This window comes from Thalassophryne amazonica, chromosome 2, assembly GCF_902500255.1.
Source record: "Thalassophryne amazonica chromosome 2, fThaAma1.1, whole genome shotgun sequence".
Classification (NCBI taxonomy): domain Eukaryota; kingdom Metazoa; phylum Chordata; class Actinopteri; order Batrachoidiformes; family Batrachoididae; genus Thalassophryne; species Thalassophryne amazonica.
Genome location: NC_047104.1, coordinates 24,893,604 through 24,915,452, shown reverse-complemented (window position 1 = coordinate 24,915,452; position 21,849 = coordinate 24,893,604). Strand labels below are relative to the sequence as shown.

The 21,849-nt window shown below is 42.7% G+C and overlaps 1 protein-coding gene across 1 annotated transcript in view; it reads left to right on the top strand.

Moving 5' to 3' along the window:
* Window positions 1-21,849, top strand: part of LOC117503402 (kinesin-like protein KIF13B) — a 126,599-nt gene that overhangs the window by 43,349 nt on the left and 61,401 nt on the right. The window contains exons 6-10 of the mRNA XM_034162619.1: window positions 481-661; window positions 839-926; window positions 1,179-1,313; window positions 13,810-13,922; window positions 19,312-19,423. Of these exons, the coding sequence (XP_034018510.1) occupies window positions 481-661; window positions 839-926; window positions 1,179-1,313; window positions 13,810-13,922; window positions 19,312-19,423 (629 nt within the window). The remainder of the gene's footprint in view (window positions 1-480; window positions 662-838; window positions 927-1,178; window positions 1,314-13,809; window positions 13,923-19,311; window positions 19,424-21,849) is intronic.

Below are 21,849 nucleotides of genomic sequence, written 5' to 3'. Positions count from 1 at the left end.
AGTATTGTTTAAATACAAAGTTGCCTGAGGGGTGCTCACTGCTATGCTGTTATGTGAATACTGAAACTTTTGGTCGATGATGCAGCTCTTTCACTGGCCTCATGATCCTGTTTGTCTGACCATCTGCCCTGGATTTTTCTGACTGCAGTGCTACAGTACCATTGTGTAAACGTGTCAGGGGATATTAGTCTACTTCTGTTGATTCCGTTCAGGTTAACCTTAAGACATGTTTACTTTCTATTGCCTACAATTAGCACATAGTTTCAAATTATGTTAAATAGCTTTTTTAATGTTTGTATTTAATTGGTGCTTATGGATATTTCCATTCTCATGGTCAATATAGAACTTTGTTCTGTTGAATCTTGCCAGCATTCATTCCTTCAGCTGTTTACAGATATACTGTCTGTTTTCTCACTCTTCATTACATAGTTCATTTTCCAACATGCTTCTTTTTTTCATGTCTGTGTGTGGTCTTTATAGGTTCAGGAAAGTCATACACCATGATGGGGTCAGGGGACCAACCAGGTCTGATTCCGCGACTGTGCAGTGCTTTGTTTGAACGAACTCAAAAAGAACAACGGGAGGAGGAGAGCTTTACTGTTGAGGTGTCTTATATGGAGATCTACAATGAGAAGGTCCGAGATCTCTTAGACCCAAAAGGGTGAGATCCAGTTTTCTAACATTTTCCCAAGTGGGTGACTCACACAAATTACAATTTTGTGTGCGCAAAAACAGGACAGAAATCATAGCATTTGAAAGTAGTACTAGTCAAAATTTTGAGGTTGTTTTTATATTCGCCATCATGGGGTTTCACAAGCAAGTCTTGTTTTGTGTTCAGGGGTCGACAGACTCTCAGGGTGAGGGAACACAAGGTTTTGGGTCCGTACGTGGATGGTTTGTCTCGGTTAGCTGTGGCCAGCTACAAGGTACAAATGCTTCCTCAGAATTAGCTTGGCGCTTTTGAATTTTGTTCATTTGTAATGTTTTCTTGAGCAGTACAGTGTTAACACTGTACTGCTACTACCATACACTACTGCATTACACTAGTAATCTGACCAGATTATTAGTTGTGATGCATTTCACACATTAGTATATTTAAAGGATCAGAGTGAGCCAACAGGATGCATCAGGATGTGAGGATTGTTCTCATGGAAAGTGTGTTTCTTCTGTTCTGACAGGACATCGAGTCTCTGATGTCAGAGGGAAATAAATCTCGGACTGTTGCTGCGACCAACATGAATGAGGAGAGCAGTCGATCACATGCCGTCTTCAACATCATCCTCACACACACCCTCAAAGATCTGCAGTCTGGGGTAATATGTGCTTGGATACACTCGCTAAGAGTCAAAAAATAAAATTTTAATCCAGTTTGTGACATCAAACATTCAGTAGGTCAGTTGTAAGTTTAATATCAGGGCAGACACATCAGTTTCTAAACCTGACATTTGTAGAGATTCAACCGTAGCCTCTTCTACATCTGAAACTCTCTAATATGCTCTGTAAATTTATAATTTAAACCCTTAGCGGTTTATATTATTTTACAGATTCATCTGTGACATAAAACATATTTCATATTTCAATTTTGGACAAAATTGTAATATGAAATATGTTTTCTTTAAAAAATTTCCTGTGCTTTTTTTTTTAACAGAGCAAGGATAATTTCTAAACATCCTAGTTTTATTTTTGATACTTACATTATTTTACTTTGCACACAGAAACAAAATGATTTCACAAAAACCAAAACTTGTCAGGGTCAAAATTATTAGCCCTCTTAAGAACTTAACTTTTTGTTAAACCATAGTACAAACCACTGTTGTGCAATGATGTGCTTTAATTTGTAAAGCTCAAAGCTTGTAGAATAAACTTAAAACTGAGTGTTATCTTCCAATGTACCTTCAGTCAGGGTTTTGAGTTGTCATTTGCGAAAGCATCAAAAAAACCAGCTCAAACTTAGGAAGAATAATTATTGATGCTCACAAAGCAGTAGGAGGAGTTATCACAGCATTTCTAAATGTCAAGAACTGGAGTGAGAAGTATCATCAAGAAATTCAAAGAGAGCCACTCAGTACAGAACAAACCTGGCAGAGGTAGGCAGCAAAAGATTTCAAGACTGTGAAATGAAAAATAGACTCCAGAACAGCTGCCAAGACACTCGTGAATGACTTAGCCAAGTTGGGAATTGTAGTCTCAAAGAAGACGATCACGGGATCCCTGGACAGGAATGGACTGCAAGGTTGATGGTAGAAGACCAGGAAATCTGGAGAAGCTTGAGCGATTGGCTGGGATTCCTCAGGAGACATGTTCAAGACTTGTTGAAAACTACAACAAATGACTTTAGGCTGTTATCCAGCAAACAGGACACACAAAGACTCATAGCATAGGTGGACTAATAATTTTGACCCTGGTAGTTAATGGACTGCAAGGTTGATGGTAGAAGACCAGCAAATCTGGAGAAGCTTGAGCTCTTGGCTGGGATTCCTCAGGAGACATGTCTGAGACTTGTTGAAAACTACAACAAATGACTTTAGGCTGTTATCCAGCAAAAAGGACACACAAAGACTCATAGCATAGGTGGACTAATAATTTTGACCCTGGTAGTTTTTAGTTGTTGTGATATAATTTTGTTTCTGTGTTGAAAATAAAATAATCTATGCATCCAATATGAAACAAGGATGTTTAGAAATGCTATTTTGAAAGTTCTTTGCACTGTTAAAAAAGTACTTTTAAAATTTTAAAAGAAAACATTTAATTGCATCAGGGGGACTAAGATTTTTGTCTGCATCTGTAACACAGAATATACAAGTGTTCTGTTTTTTAACAGTCTACATTTTCACTCTGTCATTAGTAGGCTGAGATTCTAACCAACAATGTATACATTACTTTCTACATTTGCTGCATCGACATACATGTCAAACATGAAAACTCATGGAACTGAGCCCAACACATGAATTGTATGAGTGATGACCCATACAAATAATGTGGTAAATGTTTTTTAAATCATCTGTTTGTTCCGCCTTATTGGCTCATGTAACCAATATGTGAAGAACCTATGTGCGAGAAAGCAACTCTGACGATTTAGGAAGTGACCTGTATGAGGGATTCTCCAGCCTTGCTGTCACTGTTTTCTTCTCAGGGTATTTACTCCCTTTTCAAGATAGCATTGCCATCAGCATATCCCATTAATAATTTACAGATGTGACTGATAGCAGCTGCTCTGTTTCCAGCTAGTCTCATCTGTCGGCCATCAATTCTTTATTCATCTAGTCTGTTAAAAACAATGAAAGAGCTGCCAGAGTCAAAACTCAAAAGTAAAATTTAGTCCTTAATTGAGTCCAGAGGAGGGACTCTTTCACTCCTTTTTTTGTTTATGGTCTCCACAGCGGATCTTATATACTAACAGAAGATTTACGCCAGATGCCCTTCCTGACACAGCTAGTCTTTGACCATGAACCATGTTTTGGAAGTTAGCTAATGAACTGCTTGCAACAGAAACAGACTTAGTCTGAGTTAAACCAGGGCTCTGTTTTTAGATGTATTTGGGTTCATCTTTTCACTTGGGACGGAAGCTATTTTAATGGGTGCAGTATTGATTTAGAACAAAAACACTGTCGCAAGCTAAACAGTGACATAATGTTGTACGGGGTAAGCTACAGACACTGATGGAAAGTCATGTTTATCTCACTAAATCTAAAGAAACTACTGATTAGTGGAGAGCACTGACGGCAAAATGGCCAGGAGGCTAAAGTAAGCAAATTGTATAAAGCCCCAGTTGCACTGAGATAAGGCAGTCAGCAATTTAGGAGAGTCACCGACAGTCTCTTGCCATCATATATGGTCTATCCAGAAAGTATTCACAGCGCTTCACTTTATCCACATTTTATGTTACAGCCTCATTCCAAAATGGATGAAATTTTTTCCCTCAAAATTCTACACACAATACCTCATAATGACAATGTGAAAAAAGTTTTTTTTTTTTTTGTTTTTTACAAATTTTATTACAACTAAAAAACTAAAAAAAAAAAAGGTCACGTAGCATACGTTTTCGCAGCCTTTGCCATGAAGCTCATAATTGAGCTCACGTACATCCTGTTTCCACTGATCATCCTTGAGATGTTTCTACAGCTTAATTGGAGTCCACCTGGGGTAAAGTCAGTTGATTGGACATGGCATGGAGAGGCACACACCTGTTTAGATATAAGGTCCCAGAGTTGACAGTGCATGTCAGAGCACAAACCAAGCATGAAGTCAAAGGAACTGTCTGTAGACCTTTGAGACAGGATTTTCACAAATTTTGGAAAGGGTACAGAAACATTTCTGCTGCTTTGAAGGTCCCAATGAGCACAGTGGCCTCCATCATCTGTAAATGGAAGAAGTTGGAGTGACTTCAGGACGACTTTGTGAATGTTCTTGAGTGGCCCAGACCTGAATCTGATTGAACCTCTCTGGAGAGATCTGAACATGGCTCTCAAGCTCTGTATCCAACCTGACAGAGCTTGAGTGGTGTTACAAAGAGGAATGTGCAAAACTGCCCAAATATAGGTGTGCCAAGCTTGTAGCATCATGTTCAAGAAGACTTGACGCTGTAGTTGCTGCCAAAGGTGCATCAACAAAGTATTGAGCACAGGGTGTGAGGACTTATGTACATGTGATTTCTTAGTTTTTTCTTTTTAATAAATTTACAAAAAAAAAAAAAAAAAAAAATAGCAAACAAAAACTTTTTTCATGTTGTCATTAAAGGGTGTTGTCAGTAGAATTTTAAGGTTAGATTGAATTTTATTAATCCCTTAGGAAGACTCCCTCAGGGATATCGAGGTTCCATCAGCACACAGGGTAAGAAGCACACAGAGTATCAAAAGTAAAAGTAAAAAAAACAATTTGCAAAATGTCAATGCAAATATGAATACCAGAAATACTGCCCGCTACTAAATGGACTGCATTTATATAGCGCTTTTCCATCTGCATCAGACGCTCAAAGCGCTTTACAATTATGCCTCACATTCACCCCAATGTCAGGGTGCTGCCATACAAGGTGCTCACTACACACCGGGAGCAATAGGAGATTAAAGACCTTGCCCAAGGACCCTTAGTGATTTTCCAGTCAGGCAGGGATTTGAACCGAGGATCTTCTGGTCTCAAGCCCAACACCATAACCGCTAGACCATCACCTCCCCCCAAACTGACTTACTGACTTACTGTCAACTACTGTTCCTCTCCTTCCCATCCCCTGTCTTTCTGTTACTCCTCCTCCCACAGAGTGAGGAGTTGTACAGTCTGATGGCCTGAAGGACAAAGGAGCTTTTCAGTCTTATGGTCCTGCATTTGGGAAGGAGCAGTCTGTGGCTGAAGCGGCTCTTCTGGTTGCTGATGACGGTGTGCAGAGGGGGACTGGTATCGTCCATAATGTCCAGCAGTTTGTCTAGTGTTTTCTTCTATGCCACCGTCGAGAGTCTGGCTTCATGCCAACCACAGAGCCAGCCTGCCTGATCAGTTTGTCCAGCCTGGATGTGTCCTTCTTGGATGTGCTTCCCCTCAGCACACTACGGTGTAAAAGAGGATGCTGGCTACCACAGACTGGTAGAACATCCACAAAAGTTTCCTGTCGATGTTAAACAAATGCAGCCTCCTCGGGAAGTACAACCATAATTCCAATGAAGTTGGGACGTTGTGTAAAATGTAAATAAAAACAGAATAGGATTTGCAAATCCTCTTCAACCTATATTCAATTGAATACGCCACAGAGACAAGATATTTAATGTTCATACTGATAAACTTTATTGTTTTTGTGCAAATATTTGCTCATTTTGAAATGGATGCCTACAACACATTTTAAAAAAGTTGGGACGGGGCAACAAAAGACTGAGAAAGTTGATGAATGATCAAAGAACACCTGTTTGGAAACAGGTGAGTGTCATGATTGGGTATTAAAGGAGCATCCCCAAAAGACTCAGCAGTTCACAAGCAAAGATCAGGCAAGGATCACCACTTTGTGAACAGCGTGAAAAAATAGTCCAACAGTTTAAGAACAATGTTTCTCAACGTTCAATTGCAAGGAATTTAGGGATTCCATCATCTACAGTCCATAATAGAATCAGAAGATTCAGAGAATCTGGAGAACTTTCTACACGTAAGCGGCAAAGCCGAAAACCAACATTGAATGCTTGTGACCTTTGATCCCTCAGGTGGCACTTTGTTAAAAACAGACATCATTGTGTAAAGGATCTTACCGTGTGGGCTCAGGGACACTTCAGAAAACCATTGTCAGTTAACACTGTTCGTCGCTACATCTACAAGTGCAAGTTAAAACTCTACCATGCAAACCGAAAGCCATACATTGACAATATCCAGAAACACCACCGCCTTCTCTGGGCCCAAGCTCATTTGAAATGGACAGACGCAAAGTGGAAAAGTGTGATGTGGTCTGATGAGTCCACGTTTCAAATTGTTTTTGGAAATCATGGATGTCGTGTCCTCCAGACAAAAGAGGAAAAAGACCATCCAGATTGTTACCATTGCAAAGTTCAAAAGCCAGCATCTGTGATGGTATGGGGGTGTGTTCATGCCTATGGCATGGGCAACTTACACATCTGTGATGGCACCATCATGCTGAAAGGTACATCCAGGTTTTGGAGCAACACATGCTGCCATCCAAGCAACATCTTTTTCAGGGATTCCTTCCTGGCGGCGCGACTTATAGTTGCAGCGGCCTTCACCCACTTTGCCTCTATTCGGATGACGGACTGCTTCAAGTTTAGTGCACATAAACAATGTCAAATGTATATGTGTTGTCTTTAATTTTGATGTGTGCCATTATTACGGTAAACAAGTAATAATTGTGGATTAATTGCTGTATCTTGTCTGAGGTAATTGGAGTGTAAACGTAATTGCCCTTTTTTGGGATCAATGAAGTTGTCTGAAGTCTGAAGGGACGTCCCTGCTTATTTCAGCAAGACAATGCTAAGCCACATTCTGCACGTGTTACAACAGCCCATTGAAAATGTGTGGCGCATTATGAAGGGCAAAATACGACAACGGAGACCCTGGACTGTTGAACAACTGAAGTCGTACATCAAGCAAGAATGGGAAAGAATTCCACCTACAAAGCTTCAACAGTTAGTGTCATCAGTTCCCAAATGCTTACTGAGTGTTGTTAGAAGGAAGGGTGATGTAACACAGTGGTAAACATATCACTGTCCCAGCTTTTTAAAACGTGTTGCAGGCATCCATTTCAAAATGAGCAAATATTTGACAAAAACAATAAAGTTTATCAGTTTGAACATTAAATAGCTTGTCTTTGTGGTGTATTCAGTTGAATATAGGTTGAAGAGGATTTGCAAATCATTATATTCTGTTTTTATTTACATTTTACACAACGTCCCAACTTCATTGGAATTGGGGTTGTACAGCCTGCTCTGTCCCTTCCTGTACAGGTGGTTGGTGTGGGTTGTCCAGTCCAATTATCTGTCCAGCCACAGCTCAAGGTACTTGTAGAAATCCACAGCCTCCACCTCAACTCCCCAAATCAGAATTGGTTGCGGTCAATGACCAGCTCCTTTGTCTTCGAGGTGTTGAGCTGTAGATGGTTTGTGTGGCACCAGGCAGCGGAGTCCCTCACTAGGCTCCTATACTCCTCCTCTCTGTCATCCCTGATACATCCAGCTTTCTCTGTGTCATCTGCAAATTCTGAATGTGACACAGCTCAGCGTTGTAGCAGATGTCCGAGGTGTACAGGGTGAAGAGAAGAGGGGCCAGCACTGTGCCCTGGGGTGCTTCAGTGCTGTTGATCATAGTGTCAGATGTGGTGTCCCTCAGCCTAACATACTGCGGCCTGTCTGTGAAGTAGCTGGAGATCCACTTGCATCCTGTTAAGTTTGCCTTGAGCACAAGGGGCTGGATGGAGTTGAAAGAGCTCAAGAAGTCCAGGAAGAGAATCCTCACTGTGCCAATTCCCTTATCCATGTGCGAGTGGACTCTGTGTAGCAGGTAGAGGATGGCGTCCTCCACACCAACACCTGCTCGAAATGCAAATGGAAAACAGTCCTGGGTGTGTTGCACCTGGGGTTTGAGGAAGTCAATGAAGAGCCGCTCCCACTTCTTCAACAGGTGTGAAGTGAGTGCCACTGGTCGGAAGTCATTCAGCTTGTTGGGCCGGTTCTTCTTAGGAACTGGAATGATGCATGATGTCTTTGAGAATGTGGGCACTCTCCCTTGCTGCAGGCTAAGGTTGAAGATATGTTGTAGCGATTCTCCCAGTTCCATCATGCAGGTCTTAAGTAGTCAGGGACACACCTTGTCCGGGCCTACTGCTTTCCAGGGATGAAACTTCCTCAACTGTTCTCTGACTCGGTCCACAGTGATGTATAGAGGAGATTGTGTGGAGGTTGGGGAAGAGGAGGGGGGGCTGCTGCTATGATGTCTGGGGGGAGCTGTGGTGAGGGAAGAAGGAGAGATGTCTGCAGTGAGGGAGGGGGTGGGGTGGCATGGACTGGGTGAACCGATTGGGGGGAAAAAAGTCATTAAGTTTTTACACCTTCTCCATTCTCGCCCCTGTGTCTCTGGTCTTTGTGTTATGGCTTGTGATGGTTTTCGTTTTTTCTCAGACATCCTTTGTTATTTTCTTTCAGCTTCTGCTTCAGCTTTCTCCTGTAGCTGTCCTTTGCTTCCCTCACACAGTGTTTCACCTCCTGCTGTGCTGCCTCCATCGCCTCCATGTCGCTGCTTCTGAAGGCGGCCTTCTTCGTTTTGGGGACAGCTTTGACTTCCCATCGTACCCATGGTTTGTTATTAGGGTAACAGCGGACACTCTTGGTTGGGGAGACCAAATCTGCACAGAAGTTAAGACAATCCGTCAGACAGTGTGTCAGCCACTCTATATCCTCACTGTGCGGATTGATTAGCTCATCCCAGACCGTGTTCTTGTAGTAGTCTCTCAGGGCACTTTCCATTTCAGGGGACCATCTCCTGATGGAGCGAGTGGTTACCAGCTGCCTTTGGACCGGGGGGAGGTGCACTGTGGCTGTAGGTGGACCAGGTTGTGGTCTGACTTCCTTTGGGGGGGGGTGACTTGTATGCATCCCTCACATTAACATACAGTAAGTCAATTGTCCTGTTGTTTCTTGTTGGACAGTCCACAACCGGTTGAAAAGCAGCCCAAGTAGAGTCCAAGGTTGCATGGTTAAAATCCCCAGAAACAATCATCAGTGCTTCAGAGTACTTTGTCTGCAGCCTTGCTGTGACTGAGTGAATCTTCTCACATGCAGTGGCTGCGTCCGCTCTCGGAGGGATGTAAACACAGATGGTGATCACATGACTAAGCTGCCTTGGTAAATAGTATGCTAGCAGCTTGAGGTCCTGGCAACACAAGACCGTGTTTACAGAGGTATGTCCTCGCATTTGCCCATTCACATAATCACATTCACACACCGATGCCAGGGTGCTGCCATGCAAGGTGCTCACCACCCACCAGGAGCAACTTGGGGATTAAGGACCTTGCCCAAGGGTCCATAGTGATTGTCCAGCCAGGTAGGGTTTTGAACCGAGGATCCCCTGGTCTGAAGCCCACCGCTTAACTGCTAGATTATCACCTCCCCCATTCAACTAGGGTAAATTCACTTGATTGGACATGATTTGGAAAGGCACAGACCTGTCTACATATACGGTCTCACAGTTGACAGTGTATGTCAGAGAATAAACCAAGCATGAAGTCAAAGGAATTATTTGGAGCCCTCCGTGACAGGATTGCCTCGGGGCACAAATCTGGGGAAGGGTACAGAAATATTTCTGCGCTTAGAATGAGCACAGTGGCCTCCATCTTCCATAGATGGAAGAAGTGTGGATCCACCAGGACTCTTCCTTTCAAAATGCTGCTGCCAAGAGTTTTGACACGAAGCAGAATGTTTGACTACATTACACCCATTTTGGCTTTTCTTCACTGGCTTCCTGTTCCTGTGAGATCAGATTTTAAGGTTCTGCTGTTAGTCTATAAAATTGTTCACGGACTGGCACCTCCCGACCTTGCTGACCTAATTAAACCCTACGTACCGGCCCGGGCTTTGCGTTCTCAAGGTGCAGGACTACTTAGTGTCCTTAGGGTGAATAAAACGTTGACGGGTCACAGCGCTTTCTCTTATTGTGTCCCTGATCTGTGGAATGATCTCCCTGCATCAATAAAACAGTCAGATTCTGTAGAGACTTTCAAGTCCAGACTTATGCACTTATTTTCCCTTTCGTATGGCTAGCATACTGGCATAGTATGTTTCTATGCTTTTACTCTTTTAATTCATTTTATTAGGAAATGGAGTGGGCTGCGGCCTCAACTTTATCTAAATTCTGGGTCTTTTAGTGAGCTAAAAGTGTGAGGGCCAGGACGCAGCCCTGCTTAACACCACTATATATGTCGAAGGGCACGGAAGATTGACCATTGAACAGTACTGTCCCTTTCATGTTAGAGTGGAAGGATTCGATCAGGCTCTGCAGCTTCGGAGGGCAGCCAATCTTTGATAGAATCTTGAAGAGGCTGTCTCTAGTGACCAGATCAAAAGCCTTGGTGAGGTCAATGAAGGCAATGTACAGTGGCATTTGCTGTTCTCTGCACTTCTCTTGGAGCCGGCGAAGAGAGAAGATCATGTCCACCGTGGCTCTTTTAGAACAGAATCCGCACTGTGACTCTGGGTAAACACGCTCTGCCAGCTTCTGTAGACAGAGAAGGATGATCCGTGCAAATACCTTGCCGATGATGCTGAGGAGTGAAATTCCCCTGTAATTGTTGCAATCACTCCTATCCCCTTTGTTCTTGTAGAGAGTGATGATCTTAGCATCTCTCATGTCTTGTGGGACAGCTCCTTCCCGCCAGCACTGGCACAGAACTTCATGGATAGGATGAAGAAGAGACGTTTTGCAGTGCTTGACAAGATCCGGTGGGATCCCATCGCTGCCTGGGGCTTTGCCTGTGGCCAAGCTGTCAATGGCCTTGCTGAGCTCGTCCAAAGTTGGATCCACATCCAGTTCTGCCATCATTGGCAGGCATTCAACTGCATCAAGTGCTGGTGGTGTCACAATGTTCACCTTGAAATAGAGTTTGGAATAATGTTCTACCCATCTCTCCATCTGTTGGCTCTTGTCAGTGATTACTTCCCCAGTGGATGACCTAATTGGGGCTGTTTTACTCTGAACAGGGCCGAGAGCCTTTTTAATACCGTCATACATCCCTCTGATGTTTCCTGTATCAGCAGCCGTCTGAATGCTCAGGCTCAACTCTGTCCAGTACTCATTAGCACAGCGTCTGACAGTTTGCTGAACCCTGCAACGCGCAGTCTTGAGAATCTACAGGTTCCTTGCAGTTGGAGACCTTTTGTATTTGGCACAGGCAGCACGCTTAATATCAGTGACAGGTGTCAGCTTGCTAGACTTGGCTTCGAACAGTGTTTTTCGGATCTTTTTCCAAAAGTTATTAGAGCTGTTTTATGCATTGCATCACGAAGGGCTTCCCATTTAGCTGTTGCGCAGTCCTCAAGTTTAGTGGCAGGAAGTTCCTGCTCAAAAGCTCTGGCGAACTGTTCTACAAGGTCTGGCTGGGACATCTTGCTGACATCAATGCGGGAGTACCCCAGCATCTTGGTGTGATGGAACTTTTTTGGCTGTAGCCTGATTTTGCAGCAAACCAGCGAATGGTCACAGTCTGCACTGTGGTAGGAGCGTGTATGGAGAACACGCTTGATGTCAGTGCGTCTGACCAGTATGAGATCCAGCTGCTGCCAGTGCTTTGATCGCGGATGCATCCAGGAGACCTTGTGTTGGGGCTTGGTCTTAAAGTATGAGTTAGCAATGCACAGATTGTGGTAGGCACACAACTCGAGGAGACGTTGCCCATTTTTGTTCAACTTGCCAACGCCAAACCTGTGAAGGCAAGCAGGCCATGAGTCATGGTCTGCACCCACCCTAGCATTGAAGTCACCCAAGAGGATGAGTGGCTCATTGCCCGGGATGCGACGGACGATGGATGAGAGGTCCTCATAAAATGTGTCCTTGGTGTCTGAGGTGGAGGAGAGTGTTGGTGCATACACACTGACGAGGGTGACGGGGCCACTGGTGGTGTTAAGACGAAGGGTCAGGAGATGCTCTGTACCGTTGTTATCCACCTCTGTCATGCTCAGCAGGTTGTTTCTCACTACGAGGCCTACTCCATGTTCTCTGGGTTCGTCTGAAGGCTTCCCCTTCCAGTAGAAGGTGAAGTCTCTCTCGCGCAATGTACCGGAATCGGCAAGCCGCGTTTCCTGGAGAGTGGCTATATCCATGTTCAGTCTCTTCAGTTCATCATTAAAAATGCTGTTTTTGTGTTACTGATATCTTGGTTGTTATCGGAAAGACCGGTTAACATTGTCCAGATGTTCCAACTGCCCAGTTTAAGAGCTGGTCTCTTTCGTTGTGTTTTCTTATCGCTTGGTGCGATGGTTACGATTTGCCTTTTAGATGACTCCTGATCTCCATGCACCCAATGAAGAAAGCAAACCGTGGCGGGACAGCACCTTATTGGCTGGGGACTGCCCCACTTGAGGCAGGCGGTAGCTGTCCAGTGAAATCCGAGAATCTCTCCCACCATTGGGAGCAACCCCTGGCGCCATGCTCTATACGCCAATTCAGCAATGGTTTATTACCGGTAACTGCTGCTCCCCGTGTTGTGTCGACACTGAAAGCGAAGCTGGAGTGGCCTCTCCAGTTGCAGGTTAGGATGCAAGCCTGGGCAAAGTGATGTAAGGAACAGGTTGTTGCCCATGCAACTCGTCCCCCCTCTCGACGATGCTGGTAGATCCAAAGGAACGGCAGAGCCGATACAGTCTGGTGCCAGCGCCGTTGCAGGAGCTGCCAGAACGAGGTTGAATACAACGACGGACCGCCTTAGAGACTCCAACTCCGGGACTCCGGATTTTCTGTCGGGGTTTACTCCCCTAGCCTTTGTCCCTCCCGAGACTTCCGCAAGGCAGCAGAGTCATTTAACCCATGACTGGGGTTATTTATCCCATAACTGGGCAACAGTTAACACAACCCCAGGGCATATCCACATACACCGGTGGGCCTGCAGGTAGTGCCTCATTGGGTAGCTGTTGACCCACCCACGCCAGAGCCTCATTAGTCTAAGTCCAGGGTGCACCACGTGGAGGAGAGGATGGCAGTAAGGCCAGGGCTGGGAAGGCTACCAATGTTCACCTTGTCAGCCCACACAGAATGTGAGCCTATCCCAGGCAGGCCTGTAAGTGCGTGCACCTACTGACCCACTGACACTGGCGAATTTACACCCTGGGCATGGAGGCATGAAGACATGATTTTTTGCTGAACTGAGGAAGTACACGAAGTCAGTGCACGGCATCACGGACTACATTGTCAGAATTGTTTTTGAAATATCTGACTGTTTTTGCAAGTTGAGTGAGAACAATTTTGGACTCCCGTTTAAAGTTCATGTTGGACTGTTGATGTCAAAGCACCAGTGACGAACACCAAAATGTAAGTCTCTTTTCTGTTGTTTATAAATTAATCGAATATCAAATGACATGGATCTATTTTAGCCATTCTATAAAACAAATAATGAATGTTTTTCATCTATTCAATGAAACGAATATTTAATTCAGTGAAAGATGGAATGTACCATTCAACTTTGCTTTGCTTTGTTAAATGGAACACTTCATCTTTCACCTCATGAAATATACCATCATACTATTGAACTCATAAACATTCATTATTTGTATATCATATGCTGCAACAGTTTATAAGAAGAAATGTACCAGTGAGATTAATCAAACTCTTGTGTTTTCTGTCTAGACGAGTGGGGAGAAGGTGAGTCGCTTGAGTTTGGTGGACTTGGCTGGAAGTGAGCGAGCAGCAAAGACCGGAGCAGCAGGAGAACGACTAAAGGAGGGAAGCAACATCAACAAGTATGCAAAAGGAGTGAAATCTTGATAAAGATACACGCTCTTTGCTTATTTCACACCCTCCATTAAGGTTCTATGAGTTTCTGTTTGTATAATCTGATGTTAAAGTTGTACAGCCTTTGGGTTGTCCATCAGAATATGACCATCGGGTATTGCGAAGGCTTTGCATTCGTCTCTCTGTCTCTCTGTCTGTGCTCAGCATAACTCCAGTCCTATTACTGCCAGGGTCTTCAAATTCACAGGGAACATTTTTGGGAAGACAGACCTTGGACAAGTTCAAAGATGGCTAACCTTGACCTATTTTAAGAGGTCAAAAGGTGACATTGTTACCTATTTTTATGCTATGAATTATAAAAATCAAAATTCTTTTTGAGGGGTGGGGGATGACAACCAGTCAGATTAGAGAGGCACCCTGATGTCACTGAAACCATTGCATTTTTGTGTAAATTTTACATGTTTCTCATATGAAAAAGCTAGCGAGAAATAAACCCTTTTTAAACTGAAAATGCAATTTTTGTAACCCAGTAACACCTCTGGAGTGATTTACAAGACATCTCTCATAACTCACGGTAACTTCCGCTCTTTTCAAAAGCTCATGTTTATGCACACCCATGCCCTCCTGCAGAAGCCGTTAAAACATAAATAAAATATTGCTTGATTGAGTGAGTTTATTCTGCAACATCAATATAAACATACAGAGGTGACTATATCAATGATACACAGATATACACAATATAGTGCAGCAGGTAACTGAAACAATCCTTCAAATGGTGATACAAGCACCAAATTCAGCACAAATACTCCCTGCACATTACTCTTTTGAAAAAAAAAAAAAGAAAAGAAAAAAAAAACTGGCCACTTGAATTTTCAATAGGCAGCCAGGTAGGAGTCAATTGAAGAATTACACAGGTGTCAAAATTTACAAATGCTCCAATCATATTGAAAGCTATACCACATTATTTGTCTGAACATAAAGATTCCAAAAAGGTATAGTTTGGACTATCTGTGACTGAATGTTACAGAGTTATGGGGTAAAAACAGCAAGAATGGTGACAAAAGTCAATTTCAGTTTGTACCAGGGTCAAAAGTTAAAATTACTCCAATTTTTGTAAATAGTGGTGCAAATTATTGGTTGAGTTAATAGGATTCATAAATGGAATAGTTCTGACTGTGTTGAATGCTTGGTCTCCAAAGTAAAGATCAAACAATGTTGACGTCTATTGGATTCTATGGCATATGTTACCCCGTAACATGATAGCTGTCTGTCAATGTTTTTAGATGTTGATTATTTTAAAATGATTTATGTATTTATGTATGTATGTATTTTTGTGTGTTGCCTCTTGGCCAGGACACTCTTGTAAAAGAGATTTTTAATCCTGGTTAAATAAAGGTTTGAATGAATGAATGAACTAAAGATGACACATGGTGCAAACTATTTATTCTTTCATTTAGTCGTAGATAGTTGAAACTACCTTTTTGGAATCTTTAGGTTCAGACAAATAATGTGGTATAGTTTTCAATATGATTGGAGCATTTTTAAATTTTGAACCCTGTGTAATTCTTCTATTGACCCCTCCCTGGCCGTGTATTGAAAATTGAAGTGGCTACTCTGTTTTTCAAAAGAGTCTACAGAGTATTTTTGCCGTATTTGGTGCTTCCGTCACCATTTGAACAATTCCTCTGTAAATCCTTGTCCTTGTGAAATTGTCATGTGACAAAATAGAGGGGCTTGTTTGAACATGTACAAATTGTAAATAAGACAATAGGATCTTTTTAATTAATGTAAATAACTATATATATATATATATATATATATATATATCACTCATTAAGTTTACAGTTTCACTGCCATGTTTAGTGGAACAACAACAACCTTATATATCACTACGGCGATGCATCAACTCCTCAACTCAGACTGAACTCGACGCTAGACTGCCTAAAGTCTTAAGCCTGGTTAAAATTATCTTTAGGTTTCCAAAACCTGAGAGACCACACACGTGAAAATTAAAAAAAATCATAGAACTAACAGTTTTGGTCGTACAGTCTGTGGTGTTCAGCCACACGGTAAGGACAACAGCACCACACACGAACAGATTTCACACAAAAACATTCCCAGCTCAGACAGGAAATCTCGCAAAATCTCTCAAGATTAAATGTGACTTCACAGTAAACAAACAGAGATGCTTTGTAGACTATTTAAAACAGGGGAAAAAATGATACAAAAAGAAAAAGAAAAGGTGTTCTTTAAAGGAGTGGAGACAGCGCAGCCACCGGACTTTCTGGTAAGTCAGAACAACTGTTTTGATTTTATTTTCTGCTCTGTACGTCCGACACCTCGCTTTCTGATTGGCTACACGTCACATTCAGCAGGCGGTGTGCTTGTTTGTGGTCGGAGGACACAACACTCGCTGTGATATTGGGCCAAAAAAATCCAATATGTTGAATATCCCCGATTTGCGATCGGAGCACTCCTGACGTCCTTCCGAGCAGATCAGAGCACTCTTAACACACCACACACAGCAGGAATATCTGATAAGATTATCTTTAGCGGCATCACGATTGTCGGGGCGTCCTTAAGATTGTCAGAAGGGGAAGATCAGGTCCGATATCGGCCTAATTATTCTGCCATGTGAACCAGGCCTTAGCTTCACATTTGGCAAATACCCAATCAGTCGACAGTCTTGTGGATAGTTTAAACTCTGCTCAAAACTACCCTTGACATGATTGCGCCACCTGTGTTAAAACCGCGTTCCCCAAAACACAGTCACCTTGGTTCAGTGATTACCTGCGTGACCTCAAGCTTAAGGCTAGAGGTCTAGAACGGAAATGGCATAGTTAAAAATTAGAAGTATTCCACCTTGCAAGGCGTGATGCTATCTTAGACTATAAGCATGCACTACTGGCTACAAAGCGGGCCTATTACTCTGATTTGATCAACAAAAACAAGCATAACTCAAAGTTCTTGTTCGACACAGTGGCAACACTTGTTCATGGACAACCACCTGTAGTTTGTTCTCCTTTTACAGCACAAGATTTTCTGGATTACATTGAGAAGAAAATAGAAGACATTAGGTTAAACATATCCCAGCATGCCTTAACTCAGCTACTACACCCTGCTATTGAGGTGGGCTCCATTACTGAGGTATTACCTAGATTTACAGAATTTGAGAGTATCTCTCTCGGCATGCAAACAAAACTCGTAACATCAACAAAAAGCACAACCTGTTTATTTGATCCTATACCAACAAAACTGTTTAAAGACCTGTGGCCTACTCTTGGGCCGACTTTGCTGGAAATTATTCATCTTTCTTTAACTTCTGGATCTGTTCCTAAATGTTTCAAATCTGCAGTGATTAAACCATTACTTAAGAAACCTAATCTTGACCCTAGTGTATTGAAAAAAAAAAAAAAAAAAAACTGTTGGCCGATATCAGATCTATCATTTTGCTCTAAAATTCTGCAAAAGGTGGTGTCATGGCAGCTTGTGGACTATTTTACTGAGAATAATCTCTTTGAGCCACTGCAGTCTGATTTTAGAAAATATCATTCCACAGAGACGGCTCTCACTAAAGTGGTGAATGATCTTCTGCTTGCAGTGGATTCAGACACCACTACGGTTCTGGTGTTGTTAGATCTCAGTGTTGCATTTGATACTGTGAATCATCATATTCTACTTGATAGGCTAGTAAATCATTTTGGGATTACTGGGAGTGCCCTTGCATGGTTGACGTCATACTTGGCCAGTCATTCTCACTGTATTTTGTACAGTAACACTACCTCTAACCTTAGTGACATGAAATTTGGGGTTCCACATGCCTATCTCAGCTTTCAGTGGCTTACCAGTCGAGTGAGTATAAGAGAAATTGTGGAGAGCTGGGCATGTCCCAACTTGTCCTCTGACACTCCAAAACAGAGGTGTTCTTTGTCTCGCTCCATCAGCAAGTCGGTCGTGACGCGCGAAGCCTCTGCACGGCTTTCCATGACACAATCTCTTGTTAAAAGTGAAATCTGCCGGAAAATGGCTGATGTCCGGCTCTTGTGATAACCAGAGAAATTGCACACGATGGTCCCGGATCCATGCAGCCATCCGTTTAGAAATGAAATGGTCGTTTCAGCCTGTCGATCGTGGCTCAGAGCGCAGTGCGCCGTGCGCCATTGTGGGCCATCCTTAAAGCGATAGTAACACTCCTTAATCTCTGTGAAGCCCGTAACATTTTCACCGAAAGCCATGTGAATTTTCCTAATGGTTTCCAGCTGCCTGTCTTTAACAGTTTCTGAAAAAAATTCTGATGGAACAAAGCCCAAATCATTCCGCCATTTCCTCGCAATGAAAAAACGATGAGAGGGGTGGACCAGTGCTCACTCAAAGCCTGCCCACAGGCGAATGACGCAACCGACAGGCGTGAAAAAACTCACGCACGAAGGTTCACGCTTGGCTGACATAAAAACATATGAATCAAATCCATATATTTTTTGCATAAAATAAAAAGGTTGGATACTTTTCTCACAGGCCTCGTGTGTGTATATATATATATATTTGCACTGTGATACCAATTAAACAGCTACAAATTATTATTAAGAAGACAATGCTCATACAGCTGACGGTATTTAGCATTGTGTTATATTTTAAGATTTAAGTCATAAGAATTTTCTTTGGCACCACTTCAGTTGTATTCGTTAGCATTTAAATAAGGAATTCATGCTATTATCTCGCCAATATGATCAAAATTCACAATGGAAACAATTTAGAATTTGTCTAAAAATTTGTGTCAAAATTCAAGCGGACACATGACCTACATGTGGCAGCAATGTCATACATCACGTGGGGTCTTCCCCCTAGCTGTGCAAGGATGCTAGGAAGGAAATTTAAATCAATCTCACAAACAAGATAGACATGGAGGAGAAGAGAGCTAAACGTGTTAGACCTGCTGTGATTGGCAGTGCAAGAAAAAGATGCAAAATTGAGGAAGAGAGAAAGCGAAGAAGGACCTCGTGCACACGCGCTTCCCCCTACAGTTAGTCTGCACAGCGGCAATGAAAGAAGAGACCATATTCACTGTGGAATTCCCCCAGGTGAATATGTTCTTTAATTTTGCAGCATGTTAAAAATATAAACCGACAGTCTAATGCTTGGATTTCGATAGAAACAAATTTTGTCTGTTAAATTTGAAAGGCCGTACGGCTTTCAGAAGTAGTTTATGGACTGAAATGAGAGGAGCAAGTTTAGGTCCTGATCCAGATGGGCCTCAAAAAAATTTTTTTTAATCACTTTTTATTAAGTATTCTTGCCAAATTTTCTGGTGATTAGTTAGATCTAAAGTGACAGTAGACTAACAAAGCTGTACATCAAAGGACACAGAAAGTGTTTTAACTGTGACTGTGTGTGTGTCAGGTCTCTGACGACACTGGGTCTGGTGATCTCTGCACTGGCCGAACAAGGAACCTCCAAGAACAAGACCAAGTTTGTTCCTTACAGAGACTCTGTTCTGACATGGCTACTGAAGGTAAAGCGCGCGCGTGCGTGTGTGTGTGTGTGTGTACACATAAAAATATACGAGGTCTGTCCGTAAAGTATCGTACCTTTTTATTTTTTTCAAAAACTATATGGATTTCATTCATATGTTTTTACGTCAGACATGCTTGAACCCTCGTGCGCATGCGTGAGTTTTTCCACGCCTGTCGGTGACGTCATTCGCCTGTGAGCACGCCTTGTGGAAGGAGTGGTCCCGCCCCCTCGTCGGATTTTCATTGTCTGGAAATGGCGGAATGAAAAGGACTTTTTTTCCATCAGAATTTTTTCAGAAGCTGTTAGAGACTGGCACCTGGAAACCATTTGAAAAATTTATCTGGCTTTCAGTGAAAATTTTACGGGCTTCACAGAGAATAAGGACTTTAACTACAGGTTTAAGGACCCCTTTAAAGGACGGTCGGTGCGCCGCGCTGCGAGCTGCGACGATGCGTCACAAACCACTGGATCATTTCTAAGCTGATGGCTCTGTGGATACGAGACCGTCGTGTGCTCTTTCTCTGGTTATCACAAGACCTGGACATCAGCCATTTTCCGGCAGATTTCACTTTTAACAAGAGATTTTGTCATGGAAAGCCGCGCGGAGGCTTCGCGCGTCACGACCGATTCGCTGATGAAGCGAGACAAAGGAACACCTCCGTTTCGGCGTGTTAGAGGACAAGTTGGGACATGTCTATCTCAGCTTTCAGTGCTTACCAGTCGAGTGAGTATAAAAGAACTTGTGGAGAGCTGGACATGTCCCAACTTGTCATCTAACACGCCGAAACGGAGGTGTTCCTTTGTCTCGCTTCATCAGCGAATCGGTCGTGACGCGTGAAGCCTCCGCGCGGCTTTCCATGACAAAATCTCTTGTTAAAAGTGAAATCTGCCGGAAAATGGCTGATGTCCAGGTCTTGTGATAACCAGAGAAAGAGCACACGACGGTCTCGTATCCACAGAGCCATCAGCTTAGAAATGATCCAGTGGTTTGTGCCGCATCGTCGCAGCTCGCAGCGCGGCGCACCGACCGTCCTTTAAAGGGGTCCTTAAACCTGTAGTTAAAGTCCTTATTCTCTGTGAAGCCCGTAAAATTTTCACTGAAACCCAGATAAATTTTTCGAATGGTTTCCAGGTGCCAGTCTCTAACAGCTTCTGAAAAAATTCTGATGGAAAAAAAGTCCTTTTCATTCCGCCATTTCCAGACAATGAAAATCTGATGAGGGGCTGGGACCACTCCTTCCACAAGGCGTGCTCACAGGCGAATGACGTCACCGGCAGGCGTGGAAAAACTCACGCATGCGCACGAGGGTTCAAGCATGTCTGACGTAAAAACATATGAATGAAATCCATATAGTTTTTGAAAAAAATAAAAAGGTACGATACTTTACGGACAGCCCTCGTATATGCTTTTGATTTTGCTTTCATTTTTTAATGAATAAAATTAAAAGATCTTCTGAGTGGCAGCCTGTCTCAACAGCTCCTTGGCACTTTTAGCTGCATTATTATCTTTCTTTCTTTATCATGCTTTTTATTGTTTTTGGTTTTTGTTTCTAAAATATTCTTGGACTGGCCACAGAACACGCACTGTTTCTGCTGTAGGGATGGGTATCGAGAACCGGTTCTTTTTGAGTATCGTTAAGAAATGATTCGATCCACTGATATCAATAGCCTTTTTGCTTATCAGAGCAGCTGTTATTTTTGAGGGTGTTTGTCAGGAAAATGATCATTCCTCTATGTTGATTACAGACTCAGCAGCGGCTCTGTAATCATCCGTTTCTGCAGCGTGACACCACTTTGAAGTGTGAACCATTGAAGCAATGCTTCGATCCACTGGCTTGTTGGTTCTTTGATTCGCTGCTCTTCAGAAATGGCAAGTCCGCTTCTTAACCCCTCTCAAAGCCATTAAAATATCGTGTCACTTTTGTGCAGATTAAAGTCACTAAATGGGACTCATGTCTTGTTGCAGTCAAGAAACGAGAGTCATCCTCCGTTCCGTTGGCACAGCTCCAAACGCAGCGCGGCTCTCTGCTGAGACAGAGTCCGGTCGGAATTAATAACTTCAAAATGAATTGCCGCTTTAAATAAAATGACACCTCTTTCCAAACGTTGTAAGACAGACAAGAAACTACAATTGACTAAAACATTTTTTCATCCCAAAATGAGGCGTGCTGTATTCTTTATTAATTACATCCTGATGTGCAGCACAGCCAGCTGCAAGAGCTCAGCTCAGATGTATGGAAAGACATTCATGCCAATAATGTCTGAAAGGAAATGCTTTTGACAATAACTACAGATTTTATTTCTCTTTATGTCCAGAGATCAATGTCTAAAGTTTAAGGATCCAGTGACCAATTTCTTATTTATTTACTTTAAGACTCAATAAAATGTTTCAATTTAATCAGCTTATAAAGCGCCACATCGCAA